This window comes from Pseudophryne corroboree, chromosome 3, assembly GCF_028390025.1.
Source record: "Pseudophryne corroboree isolate aPseCor3 chromosome 3, aPseCor3.hap2, whole genome shotgun sequence".
Lineage (NCBI taxonomy): Eukaryota > Metazoa > Chordata > Amphibia > Anura > Myobatrachidae > Pseudophryne > Pseudophryne corroboree.
The window spans coordinates 739,648,943-739,674,660 of NC_086446.1; the positions used below are offsets into that span (position 1 = coordinate 739,648,943).

General features: G+C 45.2%; 2 protein-coding genes across 4 annotated transcripts in view; one reads left to right on the forward strand and one right to left on the reverse strand.

Moving 5' to 3' along the window:
- Positions 1-8,483, forward strand: part of DNMBP (dynamin binding protein) — a 244,984-nt gene extending 236,501 nt beyond the window's left edge. For all 3 annotated transcript variants that reach the window (XM_063962255.1, XM_063962254.1, XM_063962256.1), the window contains 5 exons: positions 1,154-1,486; positions 2,827-3,009; positions 3,125-3,323; positions 4,500-5,053; positions 6,527-8,483. In XM_063962255.1, the coding sequence (XP_063818325.1) occupies positions 1,154-1,486; positions 2,827-3,009; positions 3,125-3,323; positions 4,500-5,053; positions 6,527-6,712 (1,455 nt within the window). In that variant the 3' untranslated portion in view covers positions 6,713-8,483. The remainder of the gene's footprint in view (positions 1-1,153; positions 1,487-2,826; positions 3,010-3,124; positions 3,324-4,499; positions 5,054-6,526) is intronic.
- An 8,424-nt stretch (positions 8,484-16,907) lies between these two features.
- ABCC2 (ATP binding cassette subfamily C member 2) overlaps positions 16,908-25,718 on the reverse strand; it is a 118,496-nt gene continuing 109,685 nt past the window's right edge. The window contains exons 30-32 of the mRNA XM_063962257.1: positions 21,470-21,636; positions 20,417-20,611; positions 16,908-19,975 (exon numbers count right to left, since the gene is read on the reverse strand). Of these exons, the coding sequence (XP_063818327.1) occupies positions 19,846-19,975; positions 20,417-20,611; positions 21,470-21,636 (492 nt within the window). The 3' untranslated portion in view covers positions 16,908-19,845. The remainder of the gene's footprint in view (positions 19,976-20,416; positions 20,612-21,469; positions 21,637-25,718) is intronic.

The following is a 25,718-nucleotide window of genomic DNA, read 5'->3' on the forward strand; positions in this document are numbered from 1 at the left end:
GCCGAGCAGCGCAGTCTCCCGCCTCTTTACTCACCTGCCCTTTTGCCCACCCTCCCTCCGTCCCACCCGCGGCCAGTATACAGATAAATGGGGACGTCCTGCAAGTCCATGCCCCCCTGACTAATAGCTCCCCTGCGAGCCGTGTCCATGCCCCCCCTCTTGTCATGTACAGTGACACGGCCCAATCCATCCCTGAAGGGGTCTAAGGTGGTCATTCCGAGTTGTTGGCTCGCTAGCAGTTTTTAGTAGCCGTGCAAACTCTATGCCACCGCCCACTGGGAGTGTATTTTAGCTTAGCAGAAGTGCGAACGAAAGGATCGCAGAGCGGCGGCAAAAATTTTTTGTGCAGTTTTAGAGTAGCTCAATACCTACTCGGCGCTTGCGATCACTTCAGACTGTTCAGTTCCTGTTTTGACGCCACAAACACGCCCTGCGTTCGCCCAGCCATGCCTACCTTTTTCCTGGCACGTCCGCGTTTATCCAAACACTCCCTGAAAACGGTCAGTTGACACCCAGAAACGCCCACTTCATGTCAATCACTCTGCGGCCAGCAGTGCGACAGAAAAGCGTTGCTAGACCTTGTGTGAAACTACATAGTTCGTTGTAATAGTACGACACGTGTGCGCATTGCGCTGCATACGCATGCGCAGAAGTGCCATTTTTTTTTGCCTCATCGCTGCCTAGCGAACGAATGCAGCTAGCGATCAACTCGGAGACCCCCTATGTACTAAAGCCTTGGAAAGTGATAAACTGGAGAGATATAAAAAGCCAATCAGCTCCTCATTACTATGTTGCAGGCTGTGTTTGAAAGATGACAGTTAGGAGATGATTAATTGTTAGTTTATCTCTGTCCACTTTATCTCTCTCCAAGGTTACTCCATAGACCCAATGTAAATAAACCCCATGCTCTTGAATGGCTGGTATCAGCCTGTGGTAACTGGTCACAACCAAATCGCAGCTGTCCCGCTGTTTATACAGTGTGCACCAGTGTAAGGTGTGCTGCAGGATGCGTCGGCGATTCTGCTGACAGCGCCATTAAACGTTGTATAAAAAAAACACAACCATTCCCAGCCGCTGGATGCACAGACATCTGCGTCTGTTCCGGACAGGGCCAGCAGTTGTATAACATGAAGTTTTGTCTTCTCCCATACAGAAAGAGCGGACGGACAAGTTGGTCATCTCCCCTCTGAACCAGCTCCTTACAATGTTTGCCGGACCCCACAAGCTGGTGCAGAAACGCTTCGACAAGCTGCTGGACTTTTACAACTGCACCGAGCGAGCGGAGAAACTGAAGGACAAAAGGACGCTGGACGAACTGCAGTCGGCCAGGAACAACTACGAAGCTCTCAACGCCCAACTTCTGGACGAGTTGCCCAAGTTTCACAACTACGCCAAAGAGCTATTTGCCTGCTGCGTGCGTGGCTACGCCAACGCCCATTGCGACTTTGTAAAGCTGGCCTTGGAGGAGCTGAAACCTCTTCTAGCTGTAAGTCCAAGTCACTGGTGTCTCAGTATAAATTCACATTTATTGGCAAGCTGCTCAATCTGATTGTGATGTCACTCAGGTGCTAAAAGGGAGGGGTAATTCTGAGTGAGAAAAAAATTTTTGCTATCCCTAATGCACACTGAGTGAGAAATAACACTACATAATAATCAGATAATACAGAGATCTTGGTTGCATACATCTGCAGATATAGGGCTAAGCCCCCAGGCCGAACGGCAAGGCGTCTCTGTCACTGGTGGGTGCCTTATACTAGGTATGGATCCGGGGCGCGGGACCCCACCATGCCGGCACAGGCCGGCCACCCCAGGGCAGCACGCAGGTGAAAATTAGTAAGGGTTAATTAAGAAGCACATAAGTGCTATGTGAGTGATAGGTGTGATTAAAATAATAAACAAATATATAATGTGATTAGGAAAAAACATAAGTGTTAACAAAGTGTTAGGGTGTGCCGAACGGAAAGCAGCCCAGCCACACCAGCACAGGGGGCACCGCACCCAAAACCCACCCTCAGTATAAATGCTAAGATGTTTCTGCTTACATCCCACCTGATTTCTCGGCAATATAAGTGACATTGGTGTCTAGTTAATAATAAACAGAATTATTCCTTGCTGAACGGTGGTAAAGTCATCTGTGTATCATAAACGGCTTTCCAAACAGGCTTCACTTTCCTGCCCGTAGGATGCAGCAGTTGGGCTACAACCTTTGTCCTGTAATACAGTCAGAATAAAGTGATATCTGGGAGTTGAATAGTATTGCAACATGTGTTAACAGTTTAGCGATGACTTTTCTTCAAGAGCAATATTTATTTTCATAATACACGAAGAGTGTTTAAGCTCTCGTAAATAAAACTTCTATAAATGGTTGTCACTACACTGTGAGGAGTAATACACGCCTGAGGGTAAATTACAGCCAATGTAAGAAGTCAACTTGGATTTTTGCAACATTTTACAAAAGCACCACTTAAGTGACTCATAAATTGTCTATCATTTACTGTAGCAATTATGTAATTGACGCATTATTAACTCATAAATATTTGTACGGTAATGTGTACTAACTCCTGTCAAGATCTGTACTGCCACCAATTTAGTTTTGATGCCGGACACTTATTTATTACTAGTGAAATTGTCCCGACATACGCTGGGTCACTTCGGCCCGCTCCGTCCCCACTCCTCCCTGCTAGATTTACCGCTCTTTATCTCCGGTCGCTGGCAGTGGGAGTGAAGCACAGTGCCCGCTGGACAGTCATCCGTCATTATTATATAGATCTGGGGAATTGTATTATGTATTTAAACCTCACTAATGTTGTGTGTGTTTATTCCCAGCTGTTAGGGATCGGGGGACGAGAGGGGAACATCATTGCTTTGTTCCAGGAGGAGCACAGCAAGGTTCTGCAGCAGCTTCAGGGCTTCACTTTCTTCCCAGAGAACCCCCCATTGCCCGTAAAGAAGCCTTTCGAGAGGAAAACTATCGAACGTCAGTCTGCTAGAAAGATCGTTCCCAGCACTGTGAGTGATGCCTAGCTGTCATTATGAACAGCAATCATTGGTTGCATTTTATCTATGTTGTGTCCTCTTTATAAGGTGATTCCATTTCCTAACTGCGTTCTTTTCCTCTCCACAGGCCAAACACATAGTGCAGCTGGATGAGCATCGAGCACTGCTACTGGCCAGGTACCCACCAGAAAAGCTGCACCAGGCTGATCGCAACTTCAATGCAGCGCAGGACTTAGATGTGTCCGTCCAGGAGGGCGACTTGGTTGCGGCTATTAAACAGCAGGACCCAATGGGCAGCCAGAACCGGTGGCTGGTGGACAATGGAGGTAAGAGATGCACCTTTGTCTTTGTCTGTATTGGTAATAGGGCTAGCGAAAAGGGTCTTGTGATTTTTATTTTTATTTTTTTTAATGGAGTTAGGTTAATATACAGACCATAATACAGCAAACACGTGAAGCCGGGAGGTTTACTAAACTGCGGTGAAAGGAAGTCTTACCCCCTTTCTTCCATTTCTAATGGACGTATAGCAATAAACAGAGACTTTCTGCACTTTCCCCAACGGTACCTGCAACAAATAGCAGCAAAACAGCCGACGTTCCGGATGCCGGTGGTCACATGACCATCCGTGGCATCCTCATTTTTAAAATGCCATCAGAAGACGGGGTAATTACTTTTGAGTCCAGATGGTTAAATCAAATTGACTGAGGTACTAATTAAGTCACCTGTGCTTAAGCATGAATATCCTTAAAACCTGGAATGGAATGTAATGGCGGAGTTTGGGAAACTCTGGGCTAAGCAATATTGGGGCAGATGTATTAACCTGGAAAAGACATAAGGAAGTGATAAACCAGTGATAAGTGCAAGGTGAAAACGCACCAGCCAATCAGCTCCAATATGTAAATGAACAGCTAGGAGCTGATTGGCTGGTGCGTTTATCACCTTGCACTTATCACTAGTTTATCACTTCCTTATGCCGTCTCCAAGCTTAATACAGCTGCCCCATTGTTTGGGGTATCCAAGCAAATACACATATATTTTGCATGATTTTGGGAACATAAAGTTTTAATTTAAAACAATGAAGTAATTGGTTAAGCATCACCTTGTTCAGTAGCTCTTGGTAGAATATACGTTGGTGGACAAAAGCATTTTGAGGCTTGTCAATACCTGTCCCAGTGTAGGGAGTTGCTCGTTGGAACTTTGTGGTATTGTTGAGGTAACTGGAGAATGGTCGGAAAGGCTTCTTTTTTAAGTTGGTCTTAGTGATGTTGCGATGTGTACAATAAAGCTTTGAATGATGCTTAGACTGCTGTTCCATTTATCAGGAGGTCAGTCCTGGAAGTGTGTATGGGGTTTGCCAGCCTGGTACCTACTGCCTATGAACCAGTGCACACGAGACAGTGGTTGTGGCAGTAATTAGATGTTAGTCTGGTGTTTATAAACTCCTGACTAAACCACAGCTAATAACGGCACATTCTGAGTAATCCCCTTTCTTTCCTCCACAGTGACAAAGGGATTTGTTTACAGCTCATTCTTGAAACCATATAACCCTCGGCGTAGCCACTCGGATGTGTCCATTGGCAGCCACTCTTCCAATGAATCTGGCTACGGAGGATCATCTCCCAACTTTTCCCGGCAGAACAGCAACAGCACTTTATCCATTAATCCGTGCAACGCCTCTGTGACGTTCACCTCTGCTAAATCTGCCGCGGACTCCTCTGCACTAAGTAGCGGTCACACAGACTCTTATTCCCCATCCAAGGCCAGTTCCGCTGACTTGGCCTCTAAAAAGAGCAGTGAAACAGACTCTGCTCCACATCCTAGGCTGATGGAAAAGGAACAAGACTATTCCAGAGAGAACACGGTCACTAAAGACTTTTCCCAAAAGAATGACCCCAGCCGAAGGGGCAGCCAGCCAGAAAATGGGGATAACTCAGCATTACAAAACAACGGGGACAAAGGGCATTTATCTGCTAACCGCAAAGCGTATAGAAGAAAAGGTCCTTCACCGATGGGCAGCGACCTGGAGCCAGATGGTTCTGAGCTAGAGGGGAACCAGGTAAGGCTGATCTAGCTTTATTGTACAGAAGGCTGAGATACATACTTATATCCTGGAGAATGACTTGAGGTTGACAATGACATTACACAGTACATGGACAATATAAAATATAAGGGTGTATTTTTCTCCACGTTTCCAAACCAGTCATACTTCAGTTGGCTCCAGCGTTGGTTGCTACCACTGCAGGTATTGGGTGGGATGTAACAGACATAAGGGGACATTTACTAAGCAGTGATAAGAGCGGAGAAGTGAGCCAGTGGAGAAGTTGCCCATGGTAACCAATCAGCACTGAAGTAACATCTATAATTTTCATACTATACAATTATACAAAGCTGCTGATTGGTTGATGGGGCAACTTCTCCACTGGCTCACTTCTCCGCTCTTATCACTGCTTAGTAAATGTCTCCCATAATGTGCTGTACGGCACTACACATGAATACCCATATATATTAATAAGATATCTGCCACAGTCCGGCATCACAGTAGTCCCCATAGGATTCTGCAGCAAGTTCTGTTGAGCAGGATCGAAGAATCCCTCTCTGCCCCCTACGGGTTGCGCCTTTGGATACCCCAAGTGTCTGTAGTGCCATACAAGGAAAAATATTGCATTGAAACACAGCCAAAAGTATCCTATGTTATAGTAATATAGGTTTTATCATGATGTGCTATGAGAATTTTGCAGATTGTAATATGTTAGAAGTGTCAGGGTCACCTGGAGGCACAGGTAGTTGCTAGTTCTGTCAATCAGTGAAGGTATAACCGCTTACAGCTTAATGGTAATGCTCAGCTATGGCTCGCAGTTATCAGGCACGTGCATGTCTTCATGCTTCAATCCTCCATGCTAGTTATTGATCCACAATACACCTGAGCCTAATCTTCGCATATATAATGTTGGCAGTGCACACTAAAGGGCCCTACACACTTGGCGATATCTTTGAAAGATATGAAAGTTTTCGGTCAACGATGAATGATGCACGTCCCCGCAATCGTTCATCGTTGATCGATCATCGTTTAAACATGCAAGCCAGTTTGGATGATATCGATGTATGTAATGTCATATCGTCCAAATTGGCCATAGACATCGTTCAGTGTGTATGCAAAAAATCGTTCATCTTTCAAATCGTTCATCTTGCATCTTGCACAAATCTAGCAGTGTGTAGGGCCCTTAGAATACTACATGGAATTGACCAAATTGGGTGAGATTTGGCCCAGTCCCCCTTCCCCATCTCTGCTGCCTGTCGGTGTAGCTGGAAGAGGGCTGCGCACAGACAGAAGACAGTCACCACTCAACCATATTTAATAACAGCGGCTTCTATAAGGTTACTTGTGTGTATCAAACTAATATTGGCTGCGGTATAGTACGGAATGTTAATTAGCAAGAATCCTGAAAAGCTTACCCAGACCGATTTTTTTTGAGCGCCCATCCGAGATTTAACCCTTTATAATTGCTCTTTTTATATTTTGTCTTGCTAGGTGTATTTTGCTGTATACACATTCAAAGCACGCTCGCCAAATGAGCTGTCGGTCACAGCCAATCAGAGACTGAAGATCCTGGAGTTCCGAGATATGAACGGGAATAATGAGTGGTGGCTGGCTGAAGTGGAAGGCAGGCAGGGGTATGTCCCCTCCAACTACATCCGCAAAACAGAGTACACGTGAGATCGGGCCTCCGCAAGCCGCCGTCGCATAGAATTCGGACACTTGTGCCTTTTTCCAAGTTAATTTTTTCATTTTTTTTGCTGCTGAACTCATTGAGAACTGTTTACAGAGAAAGTGGTTTTCTACAGTAGGACTTGGAATAACCTAGTGGGTTCATAGTAAGAGACTGTTTTGCGAGTATTCCTGCAGCGTTTGGCTGGTGCATTATACCAACACAAGGTTTAAGAGTAAATAATCCGTTACGCCAATAAGAAGATCAATTAAAAGGGAGAGAAGGGGACAACCTGTGGCTATCCATCTTATGTAGAACTACAAGTTCCAGCATGCCCTGGACATACTGAGATTTGTAGTTTCACAACCGCTATAGTGAGACAGGTTGCTAACCCTGAGGTAGGGCATTCATTTTTTTTTTTTTTTTTCTGACATTAAAATATAAATATCACCTGGGCCAACTATAGTGACCCCAGAACAAATATATTAATGTGTAGGTGCCGTGATTGAGGTTTTAGTGCTAATGAATTTTAAATAACATATAACTGGTCATTGCATTACATTCAAAAAATATTGCAAACCATACACTGAGTAGGTTTTTATTTATTTTTTGTAATATGACTATTATCAATGCTAAAATGCTGTACATTATAGGAGTGGGGATATAAAGGAAGCCATGAAGCAAAGGCATAGTTCCAGTGTGAAATTGCATTATTTTATAATAGCTGATTGGTTGATGAATCACGTCCTCCACACCATTCTCCTCCCTCTCAAAGAACAGCTGAAAGCGGACTGTGGCAGCCATATTTGTTTGCCCTCCAGAGAGGTATTGTAAAGGAGACAATGATTTGTTGGATTGCTAATAAAAACGTATGTTTAAAGAAAAAGAAAAAAAATTCTGTGTGGGACTGCTAGCTCAGTAATGCTCTTTTGCATGAGACTAAAAGTCTTCGCTTTATGTTTCCAATTCAGAATACTTTTCAGGGAGCATCAACTGCTATATACATATATATACACCCTGCTCCCGTGTGTGGTGCTGAGTGCAGAAAGAGAAGCAGTATTACAGATTTGAAAAGGTTTCCTTAAATAGCTATAATAAAGTTTCTGCAGTAAGTCACATTGAAAGTGACAATGTTATATATTAGATTAGCCCTACCTTAGAGGTTATACAGTCAGCCATGCCTGCCTAGATATAAAGACAATGGTGATTAATAGGAAAACTAATCCTACTGTTCTACAGACACGAAATCTCCGAATCCTCTCTTCCGTTACTCCGTTTCATATCATGATTGATCCTTTCCACCATCTACGTTGCATTACAAGGGGTCAAGCAAGAGACGTTTGTAAAATATACAATTTCCTATGAAATGAAGCATTATATACTATGTGTATCACACAGACAAGCAGCTTGTAGCAAGTGAGACAAGTGGATTTGACTACTGAAGGGGGTGTAATATCTTGGCGGAATTCTTCTGTTTAAATTCACTGATGTTTTTTTTTTTTTTTTGTATATGTGTTTTTAAAAACTTAGCCTTTGCACATTTCCAAATAGGCACCTTTTAGAGAGCACAAGCTCTTATATCGATTTAGTTTTCTGTTTAGAACAAAAGTTGTATGATATCTTTTGTGTATTTTTATACAGTTGAGTTTTTTTGTGAAAGCAGAGAGAGGTAACGGGATTCCCGTTCATTTCTAGAGGCTGTGGTTCTGTAAAGAAAGGCAAGTTTGATGAAATTGTGCAATGCTATAAAACGGAACCAATAAACCTCAGATACAATTATTGCTCTGTTTCTTTCCTTTTGTACCTACTTCCTGTCCACGTCATCGCTGGCCAACCTGTATCCTGGCGGCAGATGGCTGTTTATGTGCTGAGTGTACGTTGTGTTCATCTAGAATATGGGGGGTCATTCCGAGTTGTTCGCTCGTTATTTTTTTCTCGCAACGGAGCGATTAGTCGCTAATGCGCATGCGCAATGTCCGCAGTGCGACTGCGCCAAGTAAATTTGCTATGCAGGTAGGTATTTTACTCACGGCATTACGAGGTTTTTTCTTCGTTCTGGTGATCGTAATGTGATTGACAGGAAGTGGGTGTTTCTGGGCGGAAACTGTCCGTTTTATGGGAGTGTGTGAAAAAACGCTACCGTTTCTGGGAAAAACGCGGGAGTGGCTGGAGAAACGGATGAGTGTCTGGGCGAACGCTGGGTGTGTTTGTGACGTCAAACCAGGATCGACAAGCACTGAACTGATCGCACTGGCAGAGTAAGTCTCGAGCTACTCAGAAACTGCACAGAGAAGTCTTTTCGCAATATTGCGAATCTTTCGTTCGCAATTTTGATAAGCTAAGATTCACTCCCAGTAGGCGGCGGCTTAGCGTGTGCAAAGCTGCTAAAAGCAGCTTGCGAGCGAACAACTCGGAATGACCCCCATGGGGCCTAATTCAGACCTGATCGTAGTAGCAAATTTGTTATCAGTTGGGCAAAACCATGTGCACTGCAGGGGAGGCAGATGTAACATGTGCAGAGAGAGATTTGGGTGGGGTGTGTTAAATCTGAAATCTAAATTGCAGTGTAAAAATAAAGCAGCCAGTACTTACCCTGCACAGAAACAATATAACCCACCCACAAATCTAACTCTCTCTGCACATGTTACATCTGCCCCCCCCCCTCCATGCAGTGCACATGGTTTTGCCCATCTGCTAACAAATTTGCTACTACAATCAGGTCTGAATTAGGCCCATGCTGTGATCTTGTTAAGGGGATACTGACCCATACAATGCAGGTTGTCTTCTATATGGTCACATTATTATCACCACCTCCCATATTTTAAGTTGGCAGCGCAAAGCGTGCGCCGGCTTGGTGGGTATATAAGGTGTGCGATAGGCCGTCTGCACACATATCACTCTTTGCTTTCATGGGTAAAAGGGACGATTTAGCCCAGTTGCAAAAAGGGATTACGCGTTTCACCTGTACAAGGCTTCCTCAGGAGTGTCTCAAGCCTTGTACAGGTGAAACACGTTGAGAACTTTACCTACACTTCCTCCTAATGTGGGCCTTTGCAGTGGAATTGCCCTGAACCCTCCAGACGATATTCCTACTATCTTATGTCACTGGGACATCAAGCTAAGTCTTTGGAAAGTGGAAGCGCTCCACAAATGTATCCTGACTGAAGTTGGCTATACTTAAGGGGACGTGACTTCCCTGATAAGCTTAATTGATCTCACTTTCTGGTACGCATATTACCTATCGGAAGATTGTTTATATACTCAGTGTATTGGGAATTTACTGCACCATGAGGGGTGTGTTTTATCTTTATTGATTTTTAGATCCCATAACTGAGGCCAACCTATAAAGGGACGAAAACTACAGAGTTTGACAGGCACACTTGAAATAACTATCTGGTACGCAGAGCACCTATATGAGTGTTGTCCGTTTACTTAAATGAATTGGGAAGTTATTGCACCATGAGGCGCTTGTTCCATCTTTATTGATTCTAGACTCCTTTGCTACTGACCCAGCGGCGTATTGAAGAACTGAGCAGCCATACGCAGGGTTACCTACGGAGAAGAGTGCAACACAGATTCAAGGACATTTTCCTGTAATAACTTACATTGACTTGGAAGAAAGTGAAGTAGCGCACCGACTTACCATTATTTAGTTTATATATATATATATATATATATATATATATATATATATATATATACACAGGTTGAGTCTCCCTTATCCAAAATGCTTGGGACCAGAGGTATTTTGGATATTGGATTTTCTCTAACGTCCTAAGTGGATGCTGGGGACTCTGTAAGGACCATGGGGAATAGCGGCTCCGCAGGAGACTGGGCACATCTAAAGAAAGCTTTAGGACTAACTGGTGTGCACTGGCTCCTCCCCCTATGACCCTCCTCCAAGCCTCAGTTAGATTTCTGTGCCCGACGAGAAGGGTGCACACTAGGGGGCTCTCCTGAGCTTCTTAGTGAAAGTTTTAGTTTAGGTTTTTTATTTTCAGTGAGACCTGCTGGCAACAGGCTCACTGCATCGAGGGACTAAGGGGAGAAGAAGCGAACTCACCTGCGTGCAGAGTGGATTGGGCTTCTTGGCTACTGGACATTAGCTCCAGAGGGACGATCACAGGCCCAGCCTGGATGGGTCCCGGAGCCGCGCCGCCGGCCCCCTTACAGAGCCAGAAGAGCGAAGAGGTCCGGAAAAATCGGCGGCAGAAGACGTCCTGTCTTCTATAAGGTAGCGCACAGCACTGCAGCTGTGCGCCATTGCTCTCAGCACACTTCATACTCCGGTCACTGAGGGTGCAGGGCGCTGGGGGGGGCGCCCTGAGACGCAATAAAACATGATAAAAATACCTTACATGGCAAAAAATACATCACATATAGCTCCTGGGCTATATGGATGCATTTAACCCCTGCCAGAATATACAGAAAAACGGGAGATAAGGCCGCCGAAAAGGGGGCGGAGCCTATCTCCTCAGCACACTGGCGCCATTTTCCCTCACAGCTCAGTTGGAGGGAAGCTCCCTGGCTCTTCCCTGCAGTCACTACACTACAGAAAGGGTTAAAAAAAGAGAGGGGGGCACTAATTAGGCGCAGTATTAAAACATACAGCAGCTATAAGGGGAAAAACACTTATATAAGGTTATCCCTGTATATATATATAGCGCTCTGGTGTGTGCTGGCATACTCTCCCTCTGTCTCCCCAAAGGGCTAGTGGGGTCCTGTCCTCTATCAGAGCATTCCCTGTGTGTGTGCTGTGTGTCGGTACGTTTGTGTCGACATGTATGAGGAGAAAAATGATGTGGAGACGGAGCAGAGTGTCTGTAACAGTGATGTCACCCCCTAGGGGGTCGACACCTGAGTGGATGTACTGTTGAAAATTACGTGACAGTGTCAGCTCTATATAAAAAAACAGTGGTTGACATGAGACAGCCGGCTACTCAGCTTGTGCCTGTCCAGACGTCTCATAGGCCGTCAGGGGCTCTAAAGCGCCCGTTATCTCAGATGGCAGATACAGACGCCGACACGGATACTGACTCCTGTGTCGACGGTGAAGAGACAACCGTGTTTCCAGTAGGGCCACACGTTACATGATTGAGACAATGGAAAATGTTTTATACATTTCTGATAATACGAGTACCACCAAAAAGGGGTATTATGTTCGGTGAGGGAAAAACTACCTGTAGTTTTCCTGAATCTGAGAAATAAAATGAGGTGTGTGATGATGCGTGGGTTTCCCCCCGATAACAATTGATAATTTCTTAAAAAGTATTGGCTGTATACCCTTTCCCGCCAGAGGTTAGGGTGCGTTGGGAAACACCCCCTAGGGGGGATAAGGCGCTCACACGCTTGTAAGAACAAGGGCTCTACCCTCTCATGAGATGGCCGCCCTTAAGGATCCTGCTGATAGAAAGCAGGAGGGTATCCAAAAATGTATTCACACACATACTGGTGTTATACTGCGACCAGCAATCGCCTCAGCCTGGAGGTGCAGTGCTGGGTTGGCATGGTCGGATTCCCTGACTGGAAATATTGATATCCTAGATAAGGATAGTATATTATTGCCTATAGAGCATTTAAAAGATGCATTTCTATATATGCATGACGCACAGCGGAATATTTGCCGACTGGCATCAAGTATAAGTGCGTTGTCCAATTCTACCAGTAAAATGGTCAGGTGATGCGGATTCCAAACGGCATTTGGAAGTATTGCCTTTGAAAGGGGACATTTGGGGTCGGTCTTTTAGACCTGGTGGCCACGGCAACAACTGGGAAATCCACGTTTGTACCCCAGGTCGCCTCTCAAAATAAGACGCCGTATTATCAGGCGCAGTCCTTTGTTGGCAAGCGGACAAAAGGTTCCTCTTTTCTGCTCGTGACAGAGGGAGAGGAAAAAGGCTGAAGAGATTAGCCAGTTCCCAGGAACAGAAACCCTTTCCCGCCTCTGCCAAGCCCTCAGTATGACGCTAGGGCCTTACAAGCTCAGGCACGGTGGGGGCCCGTTCTCAATTAATTTCAGTGCGCAGTGGGCTCACTCGCAAGTAGACCCCTGGATCCTTCAGGTAATATCTCAGGGGTACATATTGGAATTCGAGACGTCTCCCCCTCGCCGTTTCCAAAAGTCGGCTTTACCGACGTCTCCCTCTGACAGGGAGGCAGTTTTGGAAGCCATTCACAAGCTGTATTCCCAGCAGGTGATAATCAAGGTACCCCTCCTGCAACAGGGAACGGGGTATTATTCCACACTATTGTGGTACCGAAGCCAGACGGCTCGTTGAGACCGATTCTAAATCTAAAATCTAAAATCTTTGAACACTTACATACAGAGGTTCAAATTCAAGATTGAGTCACTCAGAGCAGTGATTGCGAACCTGGAAGAAGGGGACTACATGATGTCTCGGGACATCAAGGATGCTTACCTTCATGTCAAAATTTACCCTTCTCACCAAAGGTACCTCAGGTTATGGTACAGAACTGTCACTATCAGTTCAGACGCTGCCGTAGGGATGGTCCACGGCACCCCGGGTCTTTACCAAGGTAATGGCCGAAATGATATCCCTTCGTAGGAAGGGAATTTTAGTTATCCCTTACTTGGACGATTCCCTGATAAGGGTAAGATCCAGGGAACAGTTGGAAGTCGGTGTAGCACTATCTCAGGTAGTGTTGCGGTAGCACGATTGGATTCTCAATATTCCAAAATCGCAGCTGGTTCCGACGACTTGTCTTCTGTTTCCTAGGGATGATCCTGGACACAGTCCAGAAAAAAGGTGTTTCTCCCAGAAGAGAAAGCCAGGGAGTTATCCGAGCTAGTCAGGAACCTCCTAAAACCGAACCAAGTCTCAGTGCATCAATGCACAAGGGTTCTGGGTAAAAATGGTGGCTTCCTACGAAGCAATCCCATTCGTTAGATTCCACGCAAGAACTTTCCAGTGGAACCTACTGGACAAATGGTCCGGGTCGCATTTTCAGATGCATCAGCGGATAACCCTGTCACCAAGGACAAGGGTATCCATCCTGTGGTGGTTGCAGAGTGCTCATCTTCTAGAGGGCCGCAGATTCGGCATTCAGGACTGGGTCCTGGTGACCACGGATGCCAGCCTGCGAGGCTGGGGAGCAGTCACACAGGGAAGGAATATCCAGGGCTTAGGGTCAAGCCTGGATACATCACTTCACATAAATATCCTGAAGCTAAGGGCCATTTACAATGCTCTAAGCTTAGCAAGACCTCTGCTTCAAGGTCAGCCGGTGTTGATCCAGTCGGACAACATCATGGCAGTCACCCACGTAAACAGACAGGGTGGCACAAGAAGCAGGAGGGCAATGGCAGAAGCTGCAGGGATTCTTCGCTGGGCGGAAAATCATGTGATAGCACTGTCAACAGTATTCATTCCGGGAGTGGACAACTGGGAAGCAGACTTCCTCAGCACGACCTCCACCCGGGAGAGTGGGGACTTCACCCAGAAGTCGTCCACATGATTAAAAAACTCGACAGGTATTGCGCCAGGTCAAGAGACCCTCAGGCAATAGTTGTAGACGCTCTGGTAACACCGTGGGTGTACCAGTCAGTGTATGTGTTCCCTCCTCTGCCTCTCATACCCAAGGTACTGAGATTGATAAGATGGAGAGGAGAAAGCACTATATTCGTGGCTCCGGATTGGCCAAGAAGGACTTGGTAACCGGAACTTCAAGAGATGCTCACGGAGGATCCGTGGCCTCTACCTCTAAGAAGGGACCTGCTCCAGCAAGGACCCTGTCTGTTCCAAGACTTACCGCGGCTGCGTTTGACGGCATGCCGGTTGAACACCGGATCCTGAAGGAAAAAAGGCATTCCGGATGAAGTCATCCATATCCTGATCTAAAGCCAGGAAGGATGTAACCGCAAAAACGTTATCACCGCAATTGGCGAAAATATGTTGCGTAGTGCGAGGCCAGTAAGGCCCGACGGAGGAAATTCAACTGGGTCGATTCCTACATTTCCTGCAAACAGGAGTGTCTATGGGCCTGAAATTGGGGTCCATTAAGGTTCAGATTTCGGCCCTGTCAATTTTCTTCCAAAAAAGAACTAGCTTCAGTCCCTGAAGTTTAGACGTTTGTAAAAGGGGTACTGCATATACAGCCTCCTTTTGTGCCTCCAGTGGCAATTTGGGATCTCAATGTAGTTTGGGTTCCAAAAGTCACATTGGTTTGAACCACTTAAATCTGTGGAGTTAAAATATCTCACATGGAAAGTGGTCATGCTGTTGGCCCTGGCCTGGGCCAGGCGCGTGTCAGAATTGGCGGCTTCATCCTGTAAAAGCCCTTATCTGATTTTCCATTGGGACAGGGCGGAATTGAGGACTCGTCCTCAGTTTCTCCCTAAGGTGGTTCCAGCGTTTTCACCTGAACCAACCTATTGTGGTGCCTGCGGCTACTAGGGACTTGGAGGAATCCAAGTTGCTGGATGTTGTCAGGGCCCTGAAAATATGTTTCCAGGACGGCTGGAGTCCGGAAATCTGACTCGCTGTTTATCCTGTATGCACCCAACAAGCTGGGTGCTCCTGCTTCTAAGCAGACTATTGCTCGTTGGATTTGTAGTACAATTCAGCTTGCACATTCTGTGGCAGGCCTGCCACAGCTAAAATCTGTAAAAGCCCGTTCCACAAGGAAAGTGGGCTCATCTTGGGCGGCTGCCCGAGGGGTCTCGGCTTTACAACTTTGCCGAGCAGCTACTTGGTCAGGGGCAAACACGTTTGCTAAATTCTACAAATTTGATACCCTGGCTGAGGAGGACCTGGAGTTCTCTCATTCGGTGCTGCAGAGTCATCCGCACTCTCGCGCCCGTTGGGAGCTTTGGTATAATCCCCATGGTCCTTACGGAGTCCCCAGCATCCACTTAGGACGTTAGAGAAAATAAGAATTTACTTACCGATAATTCTATTTCTCATAGTCCGTAGTGGATGCTGGGCGCCCATCCCAAGTGCGGATTGTCTGCAATACTTGTACATAGTTATTGTTACAAAAATCGGGTTATTATTGTTGGGAGCCATCTTTTCAGAGGCTCCTCTGTTATCATACTGTTAACTGGGTTCAGATCACAAGTTATACGGTGTGATTGGTGTGGCTGGTATGAGTCTTACCCGGGATTCAAAATCCTTCCTTATTGTGTACGCTCGTCCGGGCACAGTATCCTAACTGAGGCTTGGAGGAGGGTCATAGGGGGAGGAGCCAGTGCACACCAGTTAGTCCTAAAGCTTTCTTTAGATGTGCCCAGTCTCCTGCGGAGCCGCTATTCCCCATGGTCCTTACGGAGTCCCCAGCATCCACTACGGACTATGAGAAATAGAATTATCGGTAAGTAAATTCTTATTTTTCCGTATTTTGGAATAATTAGATACCATAATGAGATATCATGGTGATGGGGCCTAAGTCTAAGCACAGAAGGCATTTATGTTACATATACACCTTATACACACAGCCTGAAGGTCATTTTAGCCAATATTTTTTATAACTTTGTGCATTAAACAAAGTGTGTGTACATTCACACAATTCATTTATGTTTCATATACACCTTATACACACAGCCTGAAGGTCATTTAATACAATCTTTTTAATAACTTTGTGTATTAAACAAAGTTTGTGTACATTGAGCCATCAAAAAACAAAGGTTTCACTATCTCACTCTCACTCAAAAAAGTCCGTATTTCGGAATATTCCGTATTTCGGAATATTTGGATATGGGATACTCAACCTGTGTGTGTATATATATATATATATATATATATATATATATATCTATCTGCTGTATTCCCAATACTATGGTGTTTTCACCACACTGTATACTTTGATAGATTATACTTCAGATGGTTCTCCGCCATCAATGGTATTAAACTACATGATTATTATTTTTTTTTAACAAGGGACGGACACGGAGCATAGCTCCACCCCCAAATACCCCTGAATCCACGTCCCCAGATTCTGACTGGCCTGCAGCCCAGAAAATAAAAAAGCAGGGATGACCATTGGTGAATGAAACCATCAATGATTCCCCTGCAAATAGTTTTTAACCATCGAGGTTAACCCACAAATGGCCATTCCTACTCTGTGGTGGCTGGCCCACCCCTTAGCATGGACCCCTACCACTTCAATCCCCCACCCCTCCAGCCCCTGGTGCGCCCTTCATGCTCCACTCGGACACTGGCAATCGGAAACCGATGACACAACAAATTAAAAAAAAAAATCTTTTAATTTATTTTTTGAAATACATAATACAGATATACAACAATTAAATATGACAGCATTGTCTTGTATCTCAGTTACACTGCTCCTGGTCCTTAGACAAGTACATAAAATGAATGCTATAGAAACATACTAATTGGATATTATAGGTAGGGTGCAATGTTTTGATCCAACAGGCAAAAATGCTGACTGTATTGTCAATGAGTTAGCACCCCACCGGGCTGGTAACACTACCTGATATGGCAATGTGCAGAGGATGGTATATAACGGAAAACCCTGGAACCAGATTGGTTTCAAATTGTTCTAATAAGATTTTTTTTAAAAATGTTCAGACCATGATTACACGGAAGTAGATGGGTCATTGTTTGAGGTGGGGGGTTAGGTGGTATCTCTGTCTTTGGGGTCTATTTATCAATTATTATTTGCAGGTTATTCCCCCAAAACACCCATTTTTGGAACGTACCTACAAATAATAAGTATCCTCTGATATCTGCTGCGATCTGCTGGTTTTGCGCGCAGTCTTTATAGAAACCTCTGGGGCTGCTTTCTTGCCGAATTTGCCTAGCAAAAAGCATCGGGCACTCACTATTCGTGGCATTAATTTGGGACATCACATGTGTACAATAGTGCATCCCAGCAGTGGATTATTTCTTATAGTGAACAGCAGCAATATTATTAGCATTTTCAGGTCCAGAACCTAAAAATTAGTAAATATGTCCCCTAAACAGGCATAAGAAACCTATATGTAGCAAATCAAAATACCCAGAGGTTTTTGCAAAGGTGCAATCAGGGTAATTGCTAATGTGGGGGGGTAAATGTATTAAGGAGCGGCTTGTCAAAGCTGACAGTCGTCATAGCTTTAAGATAGTAATAGATGCTAAACCAGGTAAAAGCCACCTTTACCAACCTGCTCATTATTATAGCTACCCCGTGGTCTCAGCAAGTCGTCTACATGAGCCATTAGGCAACAGGATGTGGATAACCTCTTACACTGCAACATGATGGGGCAATAGTCTCACCCTGGGGAATTACTGGGTAAGTAACAATGCTATCACTGGTTACATGTAGGGTAACATGATGGGGCAATAGTCTCACCCTAGGGTAATTACTGGGTAAGGAGCAGTGCTATCACAGGTTATATGTAGGGTAACATGATGGCGCAATAGTCTCACCCTGGGTAATTACTGGGTAAGTAACAATGCTATCACTGGTTACATGTAGGGTAACATGATGGGGCAATAGGCTCACCCTGGGGAATTACTGGGTAAGTAACAATGCTATCACTGGTTACATGTAGGGTAACATGATGGGGCAATAGTCTCACCCTAGGGTAATTACTGGGTAAGGAGCAGTGCTATCACAGGTTATATGTAGGGTAACATGATGGCGCAATAGTCTCACCCTGGGTAATTACTGGGTAAGTAACAATGCTATCACTGGTTACATGTAGGGTAACATGATGGGGCAATAGTCTCACCCTGGAGAATTACTGGGTAAGTAACAATGCTATCACTGGTTACATGTAGGGTAACATGATGGGGCAATAGTCTCACCCTAGGGTAATTACTGGGTAAGGAGCAGTGCTATCACAGGTTATATGTAGGGTAACATAATGGCGCAATAGTCTCACCCTGGAAAATGATTGGGTAAGTAGCAATGCTATCACAGGTTATATGTGGGGTAACATCATGGGGCAATAGTCTCACCCTGGGCAATTACTGAGTAAGTAGCAATGCTATCACAGGTTACATGTAGGGTAACATGATGAGGCAATAGTCTCACCTAGGGTAATTACTGGGTAAGTAGCAGTGCTATCACAGGTTATATGTGGGGTAACATCATGGGGCAATAGTCTCACCATGGGCAATTATTGGGTAAGTAGCAATGCTATCACAGGTTATATGTAGGGTAACATGATGGGGCACTAGTCTCACCCTGGGGAATTACTGGGTAAGTAGCAATGCTATCACAGGTTATATGTAGGGTAACATGATGGGGCAATAGTCTCACCCTGGGGAATTACTGGGTAAGTAGCAATGCTATCACAGGTTATATGTAGGGTAACATGATGGGGCATTAGTCTCACCCTAGGGTAATTACTGGGTAAGGAGCAATGCTATCACAGGTTATATGTACGGTAACATGATGGGGCAATAGTCTCACCCTTGGAAATTATTGGGTAAGTAGCAGTGCTATCACAGGTTACATGTAGGGTAACATGATGGGGCAACAGTCTCACCCTGGGGAATTATTGGGAAAGTAGCAATGCTATCACAGGTTACATGTAGGGTAACATGATGGCGCAACAGTCTCACCCTGGGGAATTATTGGGAAAGTAGCAGTGATATCACAGGTTACATGTAGGGTAACATGATGGGGCAATAGTCTCACCCTGGGGAATTATTGGGAAAGTAGCAATGCTATCACAGGTTACATGTAGGGTTAGGACAATTTTTTTTGCACCAGTGTATTTATATGAAGGAACCCAGCAATAATGGTTTTACCAAATGAAAAATTGAATAGCAACTGTAAATGTTCTTTATAGCAGTCCTGAGAGGGTATGCTGTGACTTGTGGTCCTACATCTAAGTTTCTTTAGAGATTTCTTTGTAGTCTGCGGCAATGAGCGACGATCTCCTTCATCTTCATCTGGTTTAGCTTAGTAAACAGCACTCCGCAGTCACCCCGGGCATTAGCAAGAGACAGTAAGGAGCTGATAATGACACCGCTATCGGGTGTGCATGTGGAATGTGGGACACTGAGACCTCATATCACAATATAATGCCACATTTACATACTGTGCTGTCGTCTAAGCGGACGTTTCATTGTTCTTTTGCTTTTATTAGTTTATTTTTGTTTTCTTGGCTTTTTGGGCATCAGGTTGCCCGTTTTGTGGTTTTGCCACACATGGCCGCGTCCTTTAGGATTTACAACGTGGTGCTGTTGGTGTCCGTTATCCCGGCATCCTTGGCCATAGAGGCGAAGTGTCCCTGGCTCGCCAAGAGGTGTTCCGGGTCTCCGTATTCTACGATTCTGCCGGCGTCCAACACCATTACTCTGAAAATTAATACAAAAATATATATATATATTTTTTGATGGAAGCCATAATTATTTCTATAGCGATGTTTATAAATTATGGTAATTCCATGTGGGTTAAGAGCAGACACGTTGCATGACTAGGATGGAAATTGAGGGTACGCTACTCCTGCATTGCAGGCAAAGAAATAAATGAGTATATTCCTCCGTATGCATCCTAGGTGCACCAGCCAAATATGCATACACTTGGCTTGCTACGCAGCTTATCTCGTCATGTTCCTGGTGTTACATTATTTGTTATTTGCTTTTCTTTGCGCACAGTGTAGTAAGCAGAAAAATGCCACGCCTGCCACATCCACGCTCTCCCCCCACCCATCCACACTCACCCTCCCCAACCACACTCTATATCCATGTGCACACGTAAGTGAACTACAAGCTAATGGTTGTATGCTGAGCTCTTACTTGTTGCTGTCCATGATGGTGTGCAGCCGATGCGCGATGGTTAGCACGGTGCAGTCTGCAAATTCGCTGCGGATTGTTTTCTGGATTAAATGATCCGTTTCCAGATCCACGGCGGCCGTGGCTTCATCCAGAATCAGGATTTTGGATTTCCGAAGTAGCGCCCGGGCCAGGCACAGCAGCTGCCTCTGGCCGACACTGCGAAACATTACAACATTTGTAAAAATTTTAAACATATGTGGAGGAGACGCCGATCTTTTGTCTGTTCAATGAACATATACTGTAATACACTGAACACAGCAGTGAGGGTTCTGACTTCATCATTAGGCCTGATGGGCATGTGCGGGGTCTGATCGGCATGTTAGGGGGCTGAGGTTTGTGGAGGGGGGGGGGGTCTGATGGCATGTGGGGGGTCTGATTATATATAATGGGCAATTGGGGAGGTCTGATAGACAATCAGGAGACCTGTTCGGCATTGGAAGGCCTGATTACATGTAAAGGGCAAGTGGGGAGGTCTGAGGGGCATGTAGGGGGTCTAATCGGCATGTGAGGGGGCTGAAAGCACATGGGTAGATGAGGGGATATCTGATGGTATGTGAGGGTCTGATGGGATAGAGTTTATTTTTTAATAGAGATGTTCTGTGCAAATGTCGCTTTTTAAAGCCAAAATAAAGAATTGTCAGAATTGTTCCTGAATATGCGGACACCAGAGAGCACGTTGTACTGAGGTAGGTGTGTGCACACCAAGATTAAAGTTTGCCCCAGGTGAAGGATATCCTAGTTCTCGCCTAGTTTTAGATGTTTGAATAACTCTCTGGCTATTCATGAAGCAGTGAAAAGAGTAAAGAAGTGAGCCTGTGGAGAAGTTGCCCATGGCAACCAATCAGCTGCTCCGTACAATTGTATAGTATGCAAATTATAAATGTTACTTCAATGCTGATTGGTTGACGTAGGCAACTTCTCCACTGGCTCACTTCTCCACATTTTTCACTTCTTCATGAAAGGACCCCCAAGTCTTGACAGAAAGCAGATGGAAAGCCTGAAGCGCCATCTCACCTCAGGTTTTCTCCTCCTTCGCTCACTTCGTAGAAGAGTCTCTCCTGCAGCTCCTCTATGTACGGCTTGAGGTGAGAGAGCTCAAGAGCTTTCCAGACTTCCTCGTCATTATACTCATTAAACGGGTCCAGGTTCATCCGCAGGGTCCCCGAGAACAGCACAGGGTCCTAGAGAGATCAGCAAGGAATTGTAAGTGTGGAGAACTCTGGATATGAATAAGCAGTCATGGCACATGGTGGAAAGGTACAAATGTAGCTATTACCTAGTCCCTTATCAACAATACAGGAGGGTCATTTGTTTCAGCAATGTATGTGGCTGTATCTGTGTGTCTACTGTACTTACAGCCCTTGGCAAACATCCCATTATTCATGACTCCGTGCATCATGAAAGTGGCCTAATTTATTGCACATCATCCAAAAATCGTTTTCCTCCGGTAATGTCAGGGCCCGTGCGGGTATTATGGGCCCCCTAGTTCTACCCCGTACCACACTATTATGTCACTCATACAGAAGTTCCGGCTCCCTGCACACACTGGCACAGATAAACACTAGTGTATACAGAGAAATGGAACACTAACACTAATGGATACAAAGCAATGGCACACTACCACTAATGGATACAAAGCAATGGCACACTACCACTAATGGATACAAAACAATGGCACACTAACACTAATGGATACAAAGCAATGGCACACTAACACTAATGGATACAAAGCATTGGCACACTAATACTAATGGATACAAAGCAATGGCACACTAACACTAATGGATACAAAGCAATGGCACACTAACACTAATGGATACAAAGCATTTGCACACTAATACTAATGGATACATAGCAATGGCACACTAACACTAATGGATACAAAGCAATGGCACACTACCACTAATGTATACAAAGCAATGGAACACGAACACTAATGGATACAAAGCATTGGCACACTAACACTAATGGATACAAAGCATTGGCACACTAATACTAATGGATACAAAGCAATGGCACACTACCACTAATGGATACAAAGCAATGGCACACTAACACTAATGGATACAAAGCATTGGCACACTAATACTAATGGATACAAAGCAATGGCACACTAACACTAATGGATACAAAGCAATGGCACACTAACACTAATGGATACAAAGCATTGGCACACTAATACTAATGGATACAAAGCAATGGCACACTACCACTAATGGATACAAAGCAATGGCACACTAACACTAATGGATACAAAGCATTGGCACACTAATACTAATGGATACAAAGCAATGGAACACTGACACTAATGGATACAAAGCAATGGCACACTAACACTAATGGATACAAAGCATTGGCACACTAATACTAATGGATACAAAGCAATGGAACACTACCACTAATGGATACAAAGCAATGGAACATTACCACTAATGGATACAAAGCAATGGAACACTACCACTAATGGATACAAAGCAATGGCACACTTAAGGGCCCCATACACTTACGCGACATGTCCGTCTGACATGTCGCAGGCGATCACCCTGGCAGCCTCCCGGGAGGGCAGGATCACCCAAGATACATCATATGCTGTCCTTTTGCATACGATGTATCCTGGGCGATCCCAGCCATGCCTGCGGGGTCTGACATGATTGAATGAGCAGCACATTCAATCTGGAGGATCCAATCTGAAGCTCACGGAAACGCGGATCGGAAACACCTCCAAAATGCCAGATTTCACCCGATATATCGGGCCAAATGCCCCAAATCGGTCATTATCGTCCTAGTGTATGGGGCCATTAACACTAATGGATACAAAGCAATGGCACACTAACACTAATGGATACAATGCAATGGAACACTAACACTAATGGATACAATGCAATGAACACTAACACTAATGGATACAGAGAAATGGCACACTAATACCAATGGATACAAAACAATGGCACACTAATACCAATGGATACAAAACAATGGCACACTAACACTAGGTTGACACAGATCAATTGCACACAAACACCAGTGGACACAGAGCAATGGGGTTCGGTAGAGTATGCCGGCAGTCAGAATACCGACGGTGGCATCCAAACGATCATAATCCAGACAAGGGAAGGTAAGTATACTTACCTTTCCCACCATGTTCCCCTACCCTAACCCTCCCTTTTAGGTGCCTAACTGACTAACCCTAACCACCACCTTCCAAATCCCCCCCCCCCCCCCCATCCTGCCCGCAGCCTAACCCTAACCCTCTGTGTGGGGCCTGAACCTAGCTCCCTATTCCCGCAGCCTAAACCTAACCCACAGCCGAGATTCGGAATTCCGGCGCCGGGCAAGTGACCCTTTTCATGATGCTGGTGTCTGCATTCAGAGTAGTGTTGGGATCTCGGCATCGGTATTTTGACTGCTGGGATCCTGACTGCCGAGATCTTGGCCGGATCCCGAGCAATGGCACACTAAGGCTAATGGATACCGAGCAATGGCACACTAAGGCTAATGGATGAAGAGCAATGGCTCACTAACACTGGGTAGCACAGAGCAATGGCTCACTAACACTAATGGATACAAAACAATGGCACACTAACACTAATGGATACAAAACAATGGCACACTAACACTAATGGATACAGAACAATGGCACACTAACACTAGGTAGACACAGCAATGGCACACTAACTAATAGATACAGAGCAAAGGCACACTAACACTAGGTAGACACAGAGCAATGGCACACTAACGGATACAGAGCAATGGCACACTAACACTAACGGATACAGAGCAATGGCACACTAACACTAGGTGGACACAGCAATGGCACACTAACACTAATAGATACAGAACAATGGCACACTAACACTAATGGATACAAAACAATGGCACACTAACACTAATGGATACAAAACAATGGCACACTAACACTAACGGATACAGAGCAATGGCACACTAACACTAGGTGGACACAGCAATGGCACACTAACACTAATAGATACAGAACAATGGCACACTAACACTAATAGATACAGAACAATGGCACACTAACACTAGGTAGACACAAAGCAATGGCATACTAACACTAATGGATACAGAGCAATGGCACACTGACACTAGGTAGACACAGAATAATGGCACACTAACACTAGGTGGACACAGAATAATGGCACACTAACACTAGGTTGACACAGATCAATTGCACACAAACACCAGTGGACACAGAGCAATGGGGTTCGGTAGAGTATGCCGGCAGTCAGAATACCGACGGTGGCATCCAAACGATCATAATCCAGACAAGGGAAGGTAAGTATACTTACCTTTCCCACCATGTTCCCCTACCCTAACCCTCCCTTTTAGGTGCCTAACTGACTAACCCTAACCACCCCCTTCCAAATCCCCCCCCCTCCCCCATCCTGCCCGCAGCCTAACCCTAACCCTCTGTGTGGGGCCTGAACCTAGCTCCCTATTCCCGCAGCCTAAACCTAACCCACAGCCGCGATTCGGAATTCCGGCGCCGGGCAAGTGACCCTTTTCATGATGCTGGTGTCTGCATTCAGAGTAGTGTTGGGATCTCGGCATCGGTATTTTGACTGCTGGGATCCTGACTGCCGAGATCTTGGCCGGATCCCGAGCAATGGCACACTAAGGCTAATGGATACCGGGCAATGGCACACTAAGGCTAATGGATACCGAGCAATGGCACACTAAGGCTAATGGATACCGCGCAATGGCACACTAAGGCTAATGGATACCGAGCAATGGCACACTAAGGCTAATGGATGAAGAGCAATGGCACACTAAGGCTAATGGATACCGAGCAATGGCACACTAAGGCTAATGGATACCGAGCAATGGCACACTGAGGCTAATGGATGAAGAGCAATGGCTCACTAACACTGGGTAGCACAGAGCAATGGCTCACTAACACTAATGGATACAAAACAATGGCACACTAACACTAATGGATACAGAACAATGGCACACTAACACTAGGTAGACACAGCAATGGCACACTAACTAATAGATACAGAGCAAAGGCACACTAACACTAGGTAGACACAGCAATGGCACACTAACACTAACGGATACAGAGCAATGGCACACTAACACTAGGTGGACACAGCAATGGCACACTAACACTAATAGATACAGAACAATGGCACACTAACACTAATAGATACAGAACAATGGCACACTAACACTAGGTAGACACAAAGCAATGGCATACTAACACTAATGGATACAGAGCAATGGCACACTGACACTAGGTAGA